The sequence below is a fragment of the Apodemus sylvaticus genome, chromosome 8, assembly GCF_947179515.1.
Source record: "Apodemus sylvaticus chromosome 8, mApoSyl1.1, whole genome shotgun sequence".
Lineage (NCBI taxonomy): Eukaryota > Metazoa > Chordata > Mammalia > Rodentia > Muridae > Apodemus > Apodemus sylvaticus.
In genome coordinates, this window is record NC_067479.1 from 2,017,733 (window position 1) to 2,032,844 (window position 15,112).

Consider the following 15,112-nt stretch of genomic DNA (forward strand, 5'->3'; position numbering starts at 1 on the left):
CAGTGTTCACACACAAGGTACTGTCTTCTTTAGTATGGAATTGTTCTTAGTGACCTTTACTCCCCTCCAGGAAATAGATGCTAAGCGTCTCTGTCTCATGGCATGTAAGTTTAAGTGTGTGTTTGAAGTTGAGGATTGATGATAGATAATATGCTTGCTACATTGAGATATTATGAACAAAACTTTGGTTTTGGAATAAAAAGTTCTTTCTGATTTTTTTATAGACTAAATCTTAAATTGTGAACTGAATTGTGATCATAGTGTCAGATGATGATGATAGGTTTGTAAGCAAATAAGGAAAAGGGTGGTGGAAATGCAAGTCAAAATAAGCTATACAGAAGTGGAAGACTGGAATACAAACTGTACCACTACATGCCAAGTCTATTTTCCATAGAAGTGGGAGAAATCTTGCTGAAAAAGATCTTGCTGACAAGAAAACCGAGGACCTATGAATTAAGCAATTTGTTCAAGTACACAAACTAGAAAAAAGGATCCAAGATTCAAATGCAGAAAGGCAAGCTCTATGCACCACTCTTTCCACTCCTCCCTGTGTCAGTGTATAAGGACAGCCTGGGACAGTCCATCCCTGTGTCAGTGTGTATGGACAGCCTGGGACAGTCCATCCCTGTGCCAGTGTGTACGGACAGCCTGGGGACAGCTCACAGACACTTCTGAGAACATAAGTCAGTGATTGTAAATGTTTTAAAATGGCAATATTCCAAAGCATATTTGCTTTGGTCACATGATTCATGTTTCCTTTTCTAGCTACCCTTCCTTTCTATGTGTGCCTGGTGTGTAGTATATTTGTATATTTGTATATGTATGTGACTGCATGGGTGTGTATGCCTATGAACATGCATGTGAAGTATAGTTATGTAATCGTGAATGTGTGTGACTATGTGGGTGTGCCTGTGAACATGCATTTGGAAAATCATGGTGGGACATCAGGTGTCTTCCTTTTTCTATCTTTGCCTTACTTCCTTGAGACAGTGCTTCTCACTGAATCAGAAGCCCACCCTGTTGTCTAGACTAGCTGGCCACCAAGCTTTCAGGACATGTTTGTCTCTGCCTTCCAATGTTGGGATTAGAGGTACATGAAAGTCGTGCCCAGCTTTTTACATGGGCACTATGGATTCAAACTCAGGCCCTCATGCTTACAGAGTAAGCACTCTTATACACTGAACAATCTTCCCAGCCCCATGTTTGAATTTACAGCTAATTCTCAGGTACTCTTGGTTTAGAAACTAAATGGTGCAAAGTGAGCTAATGTATGTAGAACAATTTTAAAGCTCTACAGCATCATGCACATTGAGGACATTTATTAAACTGATTTTATTCTAAGGATTTGGGCAGCTGGAAAATAGTCTCCTAAGATACTTTGAAATAAGCAGTTACCCCTATAAGGATTGAGACACTATGGTATCATTAAACAGCCACACCTAATTGATATAATTCAATTATAATGTCATCATTCCATAAACAGACATAATAGTGTAGAAGCTGGGTATTTCTCCATTAGGCTCTGCTCTTAGCTTTGAATCTCACCTCATCCATGCTCACCGGTCTTCTTCCTGATCTACACATCAGAGCTGTGTCCTCACATAGCCCATCTGCCTCTTTGACGTTTCAAAGCCTACTAAAAGTCCAACTTTCTAGCTACCTCACAGCTTCTCTGTGTGTTGTTCTTCTGCCTCTGAACCAACAGGCAGATGACATTCAGACATTCCAGGGAGATATTTACCCTCTTCTTCCAAATCCTCGGTTCACTCTGCACTGTCCAGCTTCTGATAGCCTACGCCTTCCTCCCAAAAAGACCTCTTTCCCCTTCCCACCACAAGCAATAGCTGACCTGCTCTTTCACACATACACACACACACACGCACACGCACACGCACACGCACACGCACACTCATAAGAGCATTTGAAAAGCCTGGGGAAGGCTCTGCCTTTCACACCAGACACACCACCCCCACTCCCATCATCTTTTTATATGTCCAAGGAAAGTGGGCCCCAGTGCTACTGGTGGACAACTCCCAAGGGACAATCCAGCTAGAGGCTTTGCAAAGAGAGGAACTTGGGTACAAAGTATAAGCTGGCATGACCCAGGCAGCTACAAAGGCAGGCTGGAACAAGTGGACAGTTATGTAGACCAGTGTGCAATGAGTAGTAACAAGGTATCATGTCATTTCTGATACTCCATAGATGTAGAGAAAGGGATAAGAAAGAGTGGAGAGATCCACCAGAGTCAGACACCTGTGGATAAGGCAGAAGAGATGGGCAAAAGTCTCTCACATCTTCTTTTGGGAGGAGAGACTCAGACACAAATGATAAAGTCATTTATTACTCCAAAGATGAGGCATGAAGAACAACGGCAACAATCCTAGTCCCCATTTTCTAATCATTTGACTTTCAAACCAATGGGAGGTTATTTTGTTAAAATTCAGCTCCCAGAAGTGAATTTTTAGAAGTTTTTGATGATGCTTCTCTATCTCTAAATATGAGTGATGCAGTTTTGAAGCCTGCAGTATCAGATGACAAGATCCAGTACTGGCTTCAGCTCCTACTAATTAAACGAATCAATTAAGAGGCTGCGGCTGCAACTGTGTGGCTGCTGTTTGACGGTAGCGATAACAGCCCCACAGGGAGGTCTTTCTCGGCATTAAAATGCTGTCCTCCACAACTCCATCTGATATTATTAGAAAGGGTTATTTCTGTCTTGCTGTCATATTAGTAGCAAAGGCAAATTATGCAAATATGCAAACCAGGATGGTCCCAGTATGGGATCAGGTTGGGTTTTCAGCCTCCAAGGGAACGATTGCAGAAACTCCAAAGTTCCCCAAAGTTCCTTAATGGAATGGATAAATCTCTCAGCACAGCATCCATTTACAAGCTAGGTAAGGGTCACATATTTACATTCCTTCCCGCTAAGCTGATACGATTCAACTAGATGAATTATCATATTAAGTTTACCCTCCTGAGTTAAACTGATGGAGTTCAAAATTGTTTCCGATGGTTGTCATTAATCGCTGTTACTCCTTAAATCCTTACTTTGAAATCTAATTGTGCTGGTGTGCCAAGGGTCATATTAATAGTCTCCTTAATGGTAAATCGTTGTAAAACATGTTTATTCTACTGATGTTATCACTCAAGTTTTCAAGGCTAATAAGAAATAAACTATATTTATTATCAATAAAAACTTAATTTAAAATGTACAATTTGAGATTCAGATTAGCTTTGAGAACTTCAGCATCATTTGGTTTCATTAAGATTTCTGGCTAAGTATCAAAGACAGAAACTGATAGTTTCTCAAGCCCTAGGTGAATGCTAACACCATAGCTATGGAGAGGCTGGTGAAGAAATTGGTGTGGTGTTTCCAAGAGGGGGAGAATTAGTCTCAGTGAGATATGCTTGCCTTTTACTGCACTGCCTAAAAAATTAAATAGAAACAATGATTAGAATTTAAATAATAAACACAATGGTAACTCCCAAACTTTTAAATAAAAAAATCCTTATTGTTTAGCATAAGAAATTCTGATTTAGCAAAAGACTGCCTTTTAAGTTTCTTTCTTAGCTTGGACTTGTATAGACTCACAGCTCAACCAAGGATGTAGAACACAAGCAACTCGCTATGTGAAATAGTCACCTCTGTTCTAAGGAAAATTCTGGGACACTAGCTCACTGAGTGGTATCTGCACTAACTATTTGTGTTCCCTGCCTGGCCATGACAGGATTCAGACAGAAGTATGAACTTTGAGAGGTGATGAGACCTAATTAGAGGAGGTCCTAAAGGGGCTCCAAGGATCAGCTTCATAAGAAAACATGACCCACCCACCCGACCTGCCTTGTGAAGACAGAGAAACAGCAAGAAAATCCAATCATCAAAGTCTGCAGAGAGCTCCCTTGGTTATGTAGTTAAGAATTTTCTCTAAATGTACTGTGATGGTTACTAGCTTGACTTTAAAGACAAGTAAGACCTGGTTTTGATCCAGGTCTTTCAGCTAATTTGCACCAGGTGGTCATTTAATGCCTCCATGCTTATTTAGTTCAGAAACCTGGGAACATCTCCCCTTAGCATCCCATGTATCTGAGTAGAGGAGGTAGCTCCTGTTATGGGGGATAACAACAGACATGAGAATACTTGTAGAAATAAATGGCCATATACAAGTGAGGCATTAGAAAAGTAGGCCTATGAAGCAATGACCTAAGAGAACATATTTTTTATATTCGGTATATTTTTTATTTACATTTCAAATGATTTCCCCTTTCCTGGCTACCCACTACCCGAAAGTCCCATAAGCCAGCACTCTTCCCGCCCCCGCTTCCCCCATCCACCCCTTCCCACTTCCCTGTTCTGGAATTGCCCTACACTGCTGCACTGAGCCTTTCCAGAACCAGGGGCTACTCTTCCGTTCTTCTTGGACATCATTTGACATGTGGATTATGTCTTGGGTATTCCAAGTTTCTAGGCTAATATCCGCTTATCAGTGAGTGCATACCATGAGTGATCTTTTGAGACTGGGTGACTCACTTAGTATGATGTTCTCCAGCTCCATCCATTTGTCTAATAATTTCATGAATTCATTGTTTCTAATGGCTGAATAGTACTCCATTGTGTATATATACCACATTTTTTTGTATCCATTCCTCTGTTGGGACCTCTGGGTTCTTCCCAGCTTCTGGCTATTATAAATAGGGCTGCTATGAACATAGTGGAACATGTATCCTTATTACATGCTGGGGAATCCTCTGGGTATATGCCCAGGAGTGGTATAGCAGGGTCCTCTGGAACTGACATGTCCAGTTTTCTGAGGAACCGCCAGACTGATTTCCAGAGTAGTTGTACCAGTTTGCAACCCTTCCAGCAGTGGAGGCGTGTTCCTCTTTCTCCATATCCTTGCCAACACCTGCTGTCTCCTGAGTTTTTATTTAGGGTTTTTGTTTTATTTAGGTTGTAACAATCTCAGGGTTGTTTTGATTTGCATTTCCCTAATGACTAAAGAAAAATCATCAGATCCTACTACAAAAGGCTATACTCAACACAACTGGAGAATCTGGAAGAAATGGACAATTTCCTTGACAGATACCAAATACCAAAATTAAATCAGGACCAAATAGATCATCTAAACAGTCCCATAACCCCTAAAGAAATAGAAGGGGTCATAGAAAGTCTTCCAACCAAAAAAAGCACAGGACTAGATGGTTTCAGTGCAGAATTCTATCAGACCTTCAAAGAAGGCCTAACACCAATACTCTTCAAACTATTCCACAAAACATAGAAACAGAAGGAACACTACCCAATTCCTTCGACAAAGTCACAATTACACTGATACCAAAATCACACAAAGATCCAACAAAGAAAGAGAACTTTAGACCAATTTCCCTTATGAACATCGATGCAAAAATACTCAATAAAATTCTTGCCAACCAAATTCAAGAACACATCAAAACGATCATTTACCATGATCAAGTAGGCTTCATCCCAGGGATGCAGGGATGGTTCCATATACGGAAACCCATCGCAATCCACTACATAAACAAACTCAAAGAAAAAAACCACATGGTCAAGAGATCATATTTTTATGTAAATGGTCATTTTAAATTTTCATACATGACAAATGATCCCTCCTGTCTATATAACGTTTACTGGGCTAAACAATGTCATTTAAAATGTCATGTTCTCCAGAACCTCACAGGTATAACAGTATTTGGAGCTAGGATTTCATAACTGTGAGTAGTTAGAAGGAATTTTTACTAGGTTGGGTAAGGTGAGCCCCAAGTGTCCTAATTGGTGTTCTAGATTCACACGAATAAAAGCACATAGAACAGGAAACCTGAAGGGACAAATGATCATGGAACTTAGAATAACAGCTTAGCAATAGAAGGACAAGAACCTGGGAGACAGGGTCACCAGCCCTTACACAGAGCCAAAGGAGTTGTGCTGCATCTGACTTTAGGTTTCTTCTTCAGAACTATCAGTGAATTTGTTGTCCTGAGCAACCTATGTGTGACAATCTATTGTAGGGAAAACTAATACAAACTCATAATGTCAGAGCACTGTTCACAAATGGATTCACGTGAGAAGTCATAGTGCTTATGAGAAAATGCCAAGAAAACAAGTTATGTAACCTTGGTTTCTTCAAAAAAACACAGAATTGCTCTTGGATTATGCTCTCGTGCCCCTCCCAGGTTAGTGGATAGGAATGAGTTTACTTCAAATTACTCATTACACTTGCTATTGCATGACACTTTAGTCTGCCTCGTTTACTAGCTCTATTCTCCCAGATCCTGGCATCATGAATCAGGGACCTGAGAATAATGGGCAAAAGCCAAGGAAGTCTTTCCTTATACCAAGCTTGGGCATCATTTTTCAAAGAAAGGAGGAACACAGTATTAATCTAATAACTACAAAATTAATGCAATAATTAATCTAATAATTGAATAATAATCTAATAATCACAGTTATTAGATTGCTTGCAAGTTGCTTATGATTATTTCCCTGGTTTCCAGTAAAAAGAAATTTAGAGGAAGAAGTATGGGACAGAGTCTGAAAGAATATCAACATACATATGAACAAGGAGAAAAATCACCATTCAATCTTGGGTAGATCATGTTGGGCATTAATTTGAACTGTTAGCAAAATACTTAAGGAAGATAAGGAGGATATTAATCATGAGAAAGAGATGGATGATTTTTTAACTGAATATAAACTGGATGATCAAACCTTAAAGTTGGTTAAAAAAGATAAAATGAAAAAAAAAGAAAAGTGAGAGAGAGAGAGAGAGAGAGAGAGAGAGAGAGAGAGAGAGAGAAAGGCAAAAGGGTGATTTTTCTCATTCAGGCAAAATTGAAAGTTAAAAAAAAAATTAAATTAAATAAAAGCCACCCATAACTCTGTGGAAATGACCCCTCAGCTCTTTCACTGGAGCCTACTCAGATAATAGTATCTTCACCAATATCTGAAGATGATCATGAAGCATGGGATGAGGAATTTGATAAGGATTTAGGAGAACCTAAGACACCCTAGGCAAACCAGGACATAGCAGGGAAAACAAATTTGTTTCTCAAATCCTTCCCAGTCTCACAAGCTGTGCTTGGTATTACCAATGTGCTAACCAATCTATTTAAGACACTGAAGGAAAGATAGCTTTGAACAGTCCTTGAATATTATCTCAGGAGGCAAGAAAATAACTACAGCTACTGGAATCAAACTTAAAAAAAAGCATTTGTATATTCATGTTGATCCTTCACTGCCTTTAAATTTATCTTCCCCACTAAATTATCTCCTACAGGTATTGGCACAGGGGACAACACAGAGGGTGCTACTCAAATACAGCAGCAATAGGCAGACAACCGATTGAGAGTATGCCTTTAAACAAGTTTCTGAAAATAAAATTAGAACTGGCACTAATGATAACTATAAACTTGCATATAAACACATTAACAAACCAAGTAAGTAAACCTCATCAGAGGAAAAAGTTAAATTATTTAGATAATCAAAAGTGATATTAGAGTACACAACACCATTACACAGTAGGTAGTATCCTAAAACCTAGAAAATAACTAAAACCTGTAACAGATCTTATAGTTATTAACAGCTTTGAGTCAGCTTATGAGGTTATATAGCTTATAAACTTAAAAATATCATAGATGTGCTTGAAAATAATTTTTAAAATCCAAAAAGCAAAGCATGTTTATAACGGCAAAAGAGAAGCAGAAGCAATTTAAGGAGCTTATATCTGAGATTCGTGGATAAATACAACACATCTCCTCAACTCATTAGAATGTCAAATATGCTTCCATTTAAGAGGAGGCTTATACTGGGCTGCACTTATGGCTCAGAAGAGCACTGACTGCTTTTCCAAATGACTGAATTTGATTCCCAGCACCCACATGGTACACAGCCATTTGTAACTCCAGGGAATCCTTGTGGCCTCCACAAGCACCAGGTATACATGTGGTGAACAGATATACGTGCAGGCAAAATACCCACACAACACCAAATAAGTCACACTGAAATGATGGTTTAAGATTAGAAAAATAACCCATCCATACACAGAAATTAATTAAAAGGCAAAATGTAACTTATGAGTGTCATATACCAATACATAACAGGATTTACATGAAAATAGTGAAGATATAAAACTATGATCCAATTTCACTAGAAAAGTGGATGTGAAGAACTCAACAGAGAAAGCCAGAAAGTAAACTTAGGGCGGAAAAGTCAAATTCATTGTTTTTATATCATATGTCTTATTTTTTTAAAGATTTATTTATTCCATGTATGTGGGTATCCTGTCGCTGTCTTCAGACACATCAGAAGACAGCATTGAATGCCTATTACAGATGGTTGTGGGCCACCATGTGGCTGCTGGGAATTGAACTCAGGACCTCTGGAAGAGAAGTTAGTGCTCTTAACTGCTGAACAATCTCTTGAACCCAATATGTCTTATTTGTAAGAATACAGAGGGAAAAAGTCAGCAATTGGGAAGGAAGTACAAGTATTCAACAAACTGAAAATAGAGAAGCATTTCCTTTCTGAGAAGATGCAACAGGAATATTTTCAACACAGAAGCATTTCTCACACGACCTGCTTCTCACAGAGATGTCTCAATTTGATAGCAAAATAAAACCACAAAGAAAGCAGCAGAAACATGGGAGGAAGCCAACACACTCTTGCTGAGTAAGAGGACAGACAGCACGTTCTGTACTTACCACTGTGCCAAGAAACTGGATGCTCATGCTTCCACCTGCTTCCCGAGAAAGACACTAAAAGAAAAGACAGTGTAAAATGAAACTGTGTTCATAGGGAACAATGTACAAAATGTTCAGAGTCATCAAACAAAAATTGTAGATGCCCACCAAGCAGTGGATGAGTGACTAAAAGACAGTACCTCACACCCTGGAATGCCCTGCTGAGCAAGGAGGGAAGCATCAGAGGCACTGTTCTTTAAAAGACCAGTGACAAGGGCGGCAGCAGCTCATCCAATGGAAGGGCCATCAGCAGTGCAACCAAGGCGACAGGGTCCTGGCAGGCCCTGCACCTGCTACCACTGACCATCACTGGCCAGTTGGGCTGCAAGCGGCTGCGGATTTACAGCGTCTTTCACCGCACTGAAGCCACATCAGAACTCTGCCTCCCGCCAGTCAGTTACGAGAGTCTCTCAGCCATCTTGGCTCTCGAACACCAGAGAGAACCAATAGCCCAAGGTCTGCAGACTTAGCCTGAGGCCAACATGGGGGGGGGGGGGGAGTGTCTAAGTCCAACAGGCATTGGCCTGCACCCAGACCCTGGACTGTTGGGGGGGGGGGCATCGGTGTGCCAACCTGGCCAGGAGGTTATTTGCCCGGCAGGTAGTCTGTCCCAGTGCATGCAAGCTGCCACTTTCCCTATGGGTCACCAAAGAGTTCTAGCAGACAAAGCCAGCTAACAGCCATAGCCCGAGGCTAACATAGAGGAGGTCTAAGCCCAACAGGCGTTGGACCACACCCAGGCCCTGGGCTGCCTGGTGGGCCAGGCCAGGAGGTTGTTAGCCAGGCAGTCTCTCCCTGCACTTTCAGGGAGCACACGCACACCACCATCTTGACTACCTGACAGAACCAGTTAATAATCATAGTCCAAGGCGAAAATTGCTCAGGTCTAAGCCTGCCAGGCTTTTGCCTAGACTCAGGGCCTGAGCAGCTAGGCTAGCCTTGTGTGCACCATCCTGGTTGGGGAAGCGGCAGCCCAGCAGAGTGATCAGCACTCTGCGGATTCCCAGCAGAAAAGGTCCCCTCAGCATACACCATCAGCACTCCCTGAAGGAGCAAACGGGCACCACCTGGTTCACAGACACAATCTGGGGCCAGGCACACTAGGGCTCCAAGGGCACCCAAGAGGAGGGCAGCACATCAGCAATCTGTGACAGGGGAAACCCAGCCATCTAGTGTTGCGGAAATAGCCCTACAGCCTCACAGGAGGCTCAAACATCAGCCAGAAACAAGACCAACTAACTGCCAGAGATAACAAGATGCCAAAGGGCAAACATAGGAACACTACTAACAGAAATCTAGGCAATATGGCAGCGTCTGAACTAAACTCTCCAACATCAGCAAGTCCTGGATACGCCAACACTCCAGAAAAACAAGATTTGGATTTAAAATCACTGGTCATGATACTGCTAGAAGAACACAAAAAGAACATAATGAATCTCTTAAAGAAATACAAGGGAACATGAATAAACTAGAAACTCGAATAATAAAAACACATAAATCACTTAAAGAAATTCAGGAGAATAAGGCTAAAGACATAGAAGCCAATAAAGAAGAAACGCAAAACAAAACAAAACAAACCTTAAAGAAATGCAGGAGAAAGTGAGTCAAATGTCAGAAGTCATGAAAAAGGAAACATAAAAATCTCCTAAAGAAATAAAGGAAAACACAAACAAACAAATGAAGGAACTGAGCAAAACCATCCTGAATCTAAAAACAGAAGTAGAAACAACTAAGAAATCACAAAGAGACAACTTTGGAGATAGAAAACCGTGGGAAGAAATCGGGGGGCCATAGATGCAAATATCAACAACAGAATACAAAAGATGAAAGAAAGAATCTCAGATGCCGAAGATACCATAGAAACCATTGACTCAACAGTCAAAGAAAATGCAAAATGCAAAAAGCTTGTATCCCAGAACATCCAGGAAATCCCCACATCCTCTCCAGCAACTGCTGTCCCCTGAGTTTTTCATCTTAGCCATTCTGACTGGTGTGAGGTGGAATCTCAATGTTGTTTTGATTTGCATTTCCCTGATAACTAAGGATGCTGAACATTTCTTTAGGTGCTTTAGAGCCATTTGAGTTTCCTCAGTTGAGAATTCCCTGTTTAGCACTGTACCAAATTTTTAATAAGGTCATTTGACTCTCTGGAGACTAACTTCTTATGTTCTTTGTATACACTGGATATTAGCCCTCTATGGGATTTAGGGTTGGTAAAGATCTTTTCCCAATTTGTTGTTTGCTGGTTTGTCCTATGAATGAACAATGTCCTATGAAGAGGAATAATGCAATTCTTTCGAAAGAGCAATAAAAAGGAAAAGGTGGATATTAATTAGCCCTGATGCTCTGAATACTGAAGATACAATTAGCATATCAAATGATTCCCATGAAGAAGGAAGAAGAGGGCCCTAATCCTGGAAAAGTTTGATCCAGCATTGTAGGAGAGTACCAGGACAAAGAAAAGGGAGGGGGAAAGATAGGAGAATAGATGGAGAGAAGAGGACTTATGGGACATATGGGGAGGGGGAAACTGGGAAAGAGGAAAGCTTTTGGATTGTAAACAAAGAATATAGAAAATAAAAATATATATTAAAAAAAAGGAAAAGGTCAAATTGCCCCATACTAATCAATACATTCTCAAAACAAATAAAACATTACTTTTTTACTTATTGTAATGTTAGTCAAAAGAAATAGTCCTGGAAAATGAACACTAAACCATGTACTGGAAGTGAATTGCATATTCTTCAGTACCCTCACCACAAAGCTGTCTGTTTAATCCGAGCTTGTTCTGTTGAGTGGCCATTAGCAAGAAAACTCGTGAGTACATTGAGGAGGCTGGAAGAAAGTTCTGTGGTTTGAAGTTGGCAGATGAAGCCCTGGAGGATAAATGGTGCAGGAGTTACTTTTCTTGCTGCTATAAACACCTGGTGAGAAGCAACTTGAGGAAAGATTTATTTGGGCTCAGTTTATCATGGTGGTACAGACACAGCAGCTCTTGTTCATGGTGGCAGAAGACCAAGACCCCAGCCATAGGATGGCACTGGCCACTCAGGGTCAGTTTTCCTTTTTTACTAACAGGAAACAACCTCACAGACAGACCAGTTTTTGTTTAGTTTGTTTTGTTTGTTTGTTTGTTTAGTTGGTTGGTTGATTTGGTTTTTGTTTGTTTGGAACAGGGATTCTTTGTACAGCCCAGGCTATCCTGGAACTCAAAGATCCACCTGACTATGCCTCCTGAATCCTGGTATTAAAGTCAACAATCAACACTACCTACTATAGAATATCAGTGACTTCCACTATACTTTTAGTCCCTTTCCATAAGCAGAGATTCATCAACAAAAATCAGTTAGGTGACAGAAACTAGAAGTATCCTCTAGAGTTCAAATTGAGCTCTTGACTTTTTCACTGTTGGAGGTCTCACCTGCAGATGGCCAATGGCTTGACATCCAACTGATCTTACTAGCAGGCTCAGGACAATGAAGTATGAAGAACACATACCTTAATTCATGTCATTTTGGCTCATTAATTTTTTCCTAAGGATTTATACTAAGGAGGGAAGTATTGGCAAAGTAGGAAAGCCAAGCTGCAAAAACATTAACAAAGTGCAGTTCTCAGAATTGAGAGATGCCAATAAAAAAAAAAAATCACAAGATACATTCAAGAAGCCATTTAAAAACTTTGGATAAATGGAAAATAGTATACAAAGTGAGTGACCTTACAAAGTGCTTGGGATCAGAAAGAGTTCAGATTTTCTTAGACTCTAGAATATCTACAATTTATACTGCTTAAGCACCCCTAATCTAAAATGCCAGCAGTCCAAAAGATGTTGGAGCAGTTTAATTCTTGCTTCACAAACTGGAAGTACTCTTCCTATAATATATATTGTTTTAGTAAAAATGCTAAGAATCAAATAGTATGTTCAGAATAAGGCTTAGAAAGATACTCTAGAAAGTAGAGCATATTAGAAGACACCTGTGTGTGACTCTGAGTCAGGGTAACAAAAAGCAGAAAGGAAGAACATAAGAATCATGAAGAAGAAGACAGTGCAGGAGTAAAGCCATAGAGTGTGTATATAGGAAACTAGTCCTGGCTTCAGCAGGGCTCCTCCCTAAGCTGTGTGAACCCCAGAACTCATGTCTGCTCTTGTGGTTTGATGTGGGTGAATCTGAAAATGAAGCTCAACCAGTGACCTCTTAAAAAGTTTCTTCTTTTCCCAATGGGGGTGGGAATTCACTGAAAACAATGAAATTTAACCCTTGAGTGGCCATCAGAGTATATACACTGGGCCTGAACATAAGTGAAGCTAGAACCTGGCTGCAAAGCTTTGTGCTCAGCAGTGGGTGCAGGTGGGCAAAGAAGGGAAGCCTCTGAAGTGAACGCAGCCCTAAAGGGCAAGTGACAGAGTTACCTAGGCTTGGTAACAATCTAAATGTAGAGAAACACAAGACACTCGAATGTCAGCTGATCTCCCCTTCACCTGGCACAGTCCAGTATGGAGTCAGCTACTACTACACTTTGTTATTTTCTAAAACATTTTACTTATTTTCTTTTTTAAAAAATCCTTTACTATATTTTACTTAATTTTTGACTTTAAGCAACTTTAAATTGCTTAAAGTTAAAATTGCATTGTTATTTATGTATTTTTCTTTATTACTTAATTAAAACTTTATCTGGAGCTCCCTTCTCTCCTCTGTAACATTCTGCCCATTCTTCGCATGTTTTTTTCTTTAACCCTTCCTTTGATTTCTTGTTCTTGTTCCTAATGCCTCCTTATTTTCATTCACTATAATTACTTTTGCCTCTGTTTAAAACTTTCTATTTCATGTTATATAATGCTACCAGTTTCTGTGTATGTGTGATGTGTGTTTATGGCCTGTGTGGAAGGCACAGGTGACGTGTGTGTTTGTGGCATGTGTGTAGCCAGAGGGTGGAATCAGGTGTCTTCCTTAGTTTCTCTTCACCTTTTACTTTGAGACAAGGTCTCTCCCTGAACCTGGAGGTCAGCAGTTTGCCCCCAGCCCCATCAGAGCATGATGCTAAGATTCTCATGTGTCTGACTTTATGTGGGCACTTGGGATATTGTAGTGGCTATTCCTGATTGTCACTGGAATGAACTACAGTCTAGAATTGGAAGGCTCCTATGATCCTAATTTGGAGGCTCAGAGATATAAGTTTCTGACCTGGATCTTGGCATGGAGACCTTGAAACATAGTGGCTAAGACAAGGAGATCTCTGAGTTCAAGATCATTTGGGGATTAAAGGCATGAAAGCACACACCTTTAATCTGGACCACACCCTCTGCTGGAGACCTACAGCCTTTAATCTGGGCTACACCCTCTGCTGGAGATATATAAGGACTTTGGAAGAAGAAAGATTCTCTCTCACTCTTCCTTGCCTGCTTGCTTCGTGGGATTGGGAAACTGCTAGATCCTTGGACTTCCATCCACAGCTGCTGCTAATCATTGTTGGGGAGATGGACTAGAGACTGTAAGTCATTGACAAATTCCCTAACTATATAAAGACTATCCATACGTTCTGTGACTCTAGAGAACCCAAACTAATACAGATATGATCTCAGGGCCTTCCTCATGCTTGTATGGCCCTTTACCAGCTGGGTCATCTCCCCAGCCTGACAGCTTTTCTGTGGTCATGGACATATATTAATTGACTTTAATGATCTTAAATGTATTCATTATCTCATTAAGTTTAGTGTTGCTGTTACAGTAGCTTGTTCTCTCCTCTTTGAGTAATACCAGGATTGTGCTCTCAAGAGGTTGATCACTAAGAACTTGAAATAAAACCAAAAGAGAACTCTATCCAAATAGATGAATAAATCCTGGCCCAGAAGCAAGTATGGAAAGGTAAGTTAATATGACTCCTTGAAGTAGCATAATGGCAGTAAACAAATCCAAGGACACTGAAATGACAGAATACTAGACAAAGAATTCAAAGTCTAGATTGAACATTGATCAATGACCTCAAAAAATATTCAAACAAGCAGTTTAATGAAGTCAGAAATTCAGTTCAGGGCCTGTGTAGAAAAGTCAGCAGCATGAATGACAAAGTCAACAAAGAAATTAAGATTCTGAAAAAAAAATCAAGTAGGATGTCAGAAGTGGGAAAATTGTATTAAAAGCTCAACTAATCAAGTAAAAGCATCACCTGTGCTGAGATGCTGAAAAGCATCACCAATGGACTAGAGAAAGCAGAAGAACATAGTTAAGAAGAATAAAAGACAAGGTGAAGGAACTCTATCTCAGATATCAATAAAAATAAAAGCAGAAGTATCACAACTTTGGGGAACCAAAATCATGATCAAGAGGCCAAATCCAGAACCTATAGGTAGAAAAGAAAAAGAAAA

General features: G+C 40.2%; 1 protein-coding gene across 2 annotated transcripts in view; it reads right to left on the reverse strand.

The window, feature by feature from the left end:
• Pcca (propionyl-CoA carboxylase subunit alpha) overlaps positions 1 to 15,112 on the reverse strand; it is a 774,935-nt gene that overhangs the window by 72,375 nt on the left and 687,448 nt on the right. For both annotated transcript variants that reach the window (XM_052190575.1, XM_052190574.1), the window contains one exon: positions 8,713 to 8,766. In XM_052190575.1, coding sequence (XP_052046535.1) covers positions 8,713 to 8,766 — 54 coding nt within the window. The remainder of the gene's footprint in view (positions 1 to 8,712; positions 8,767 to 15,112) is intronic.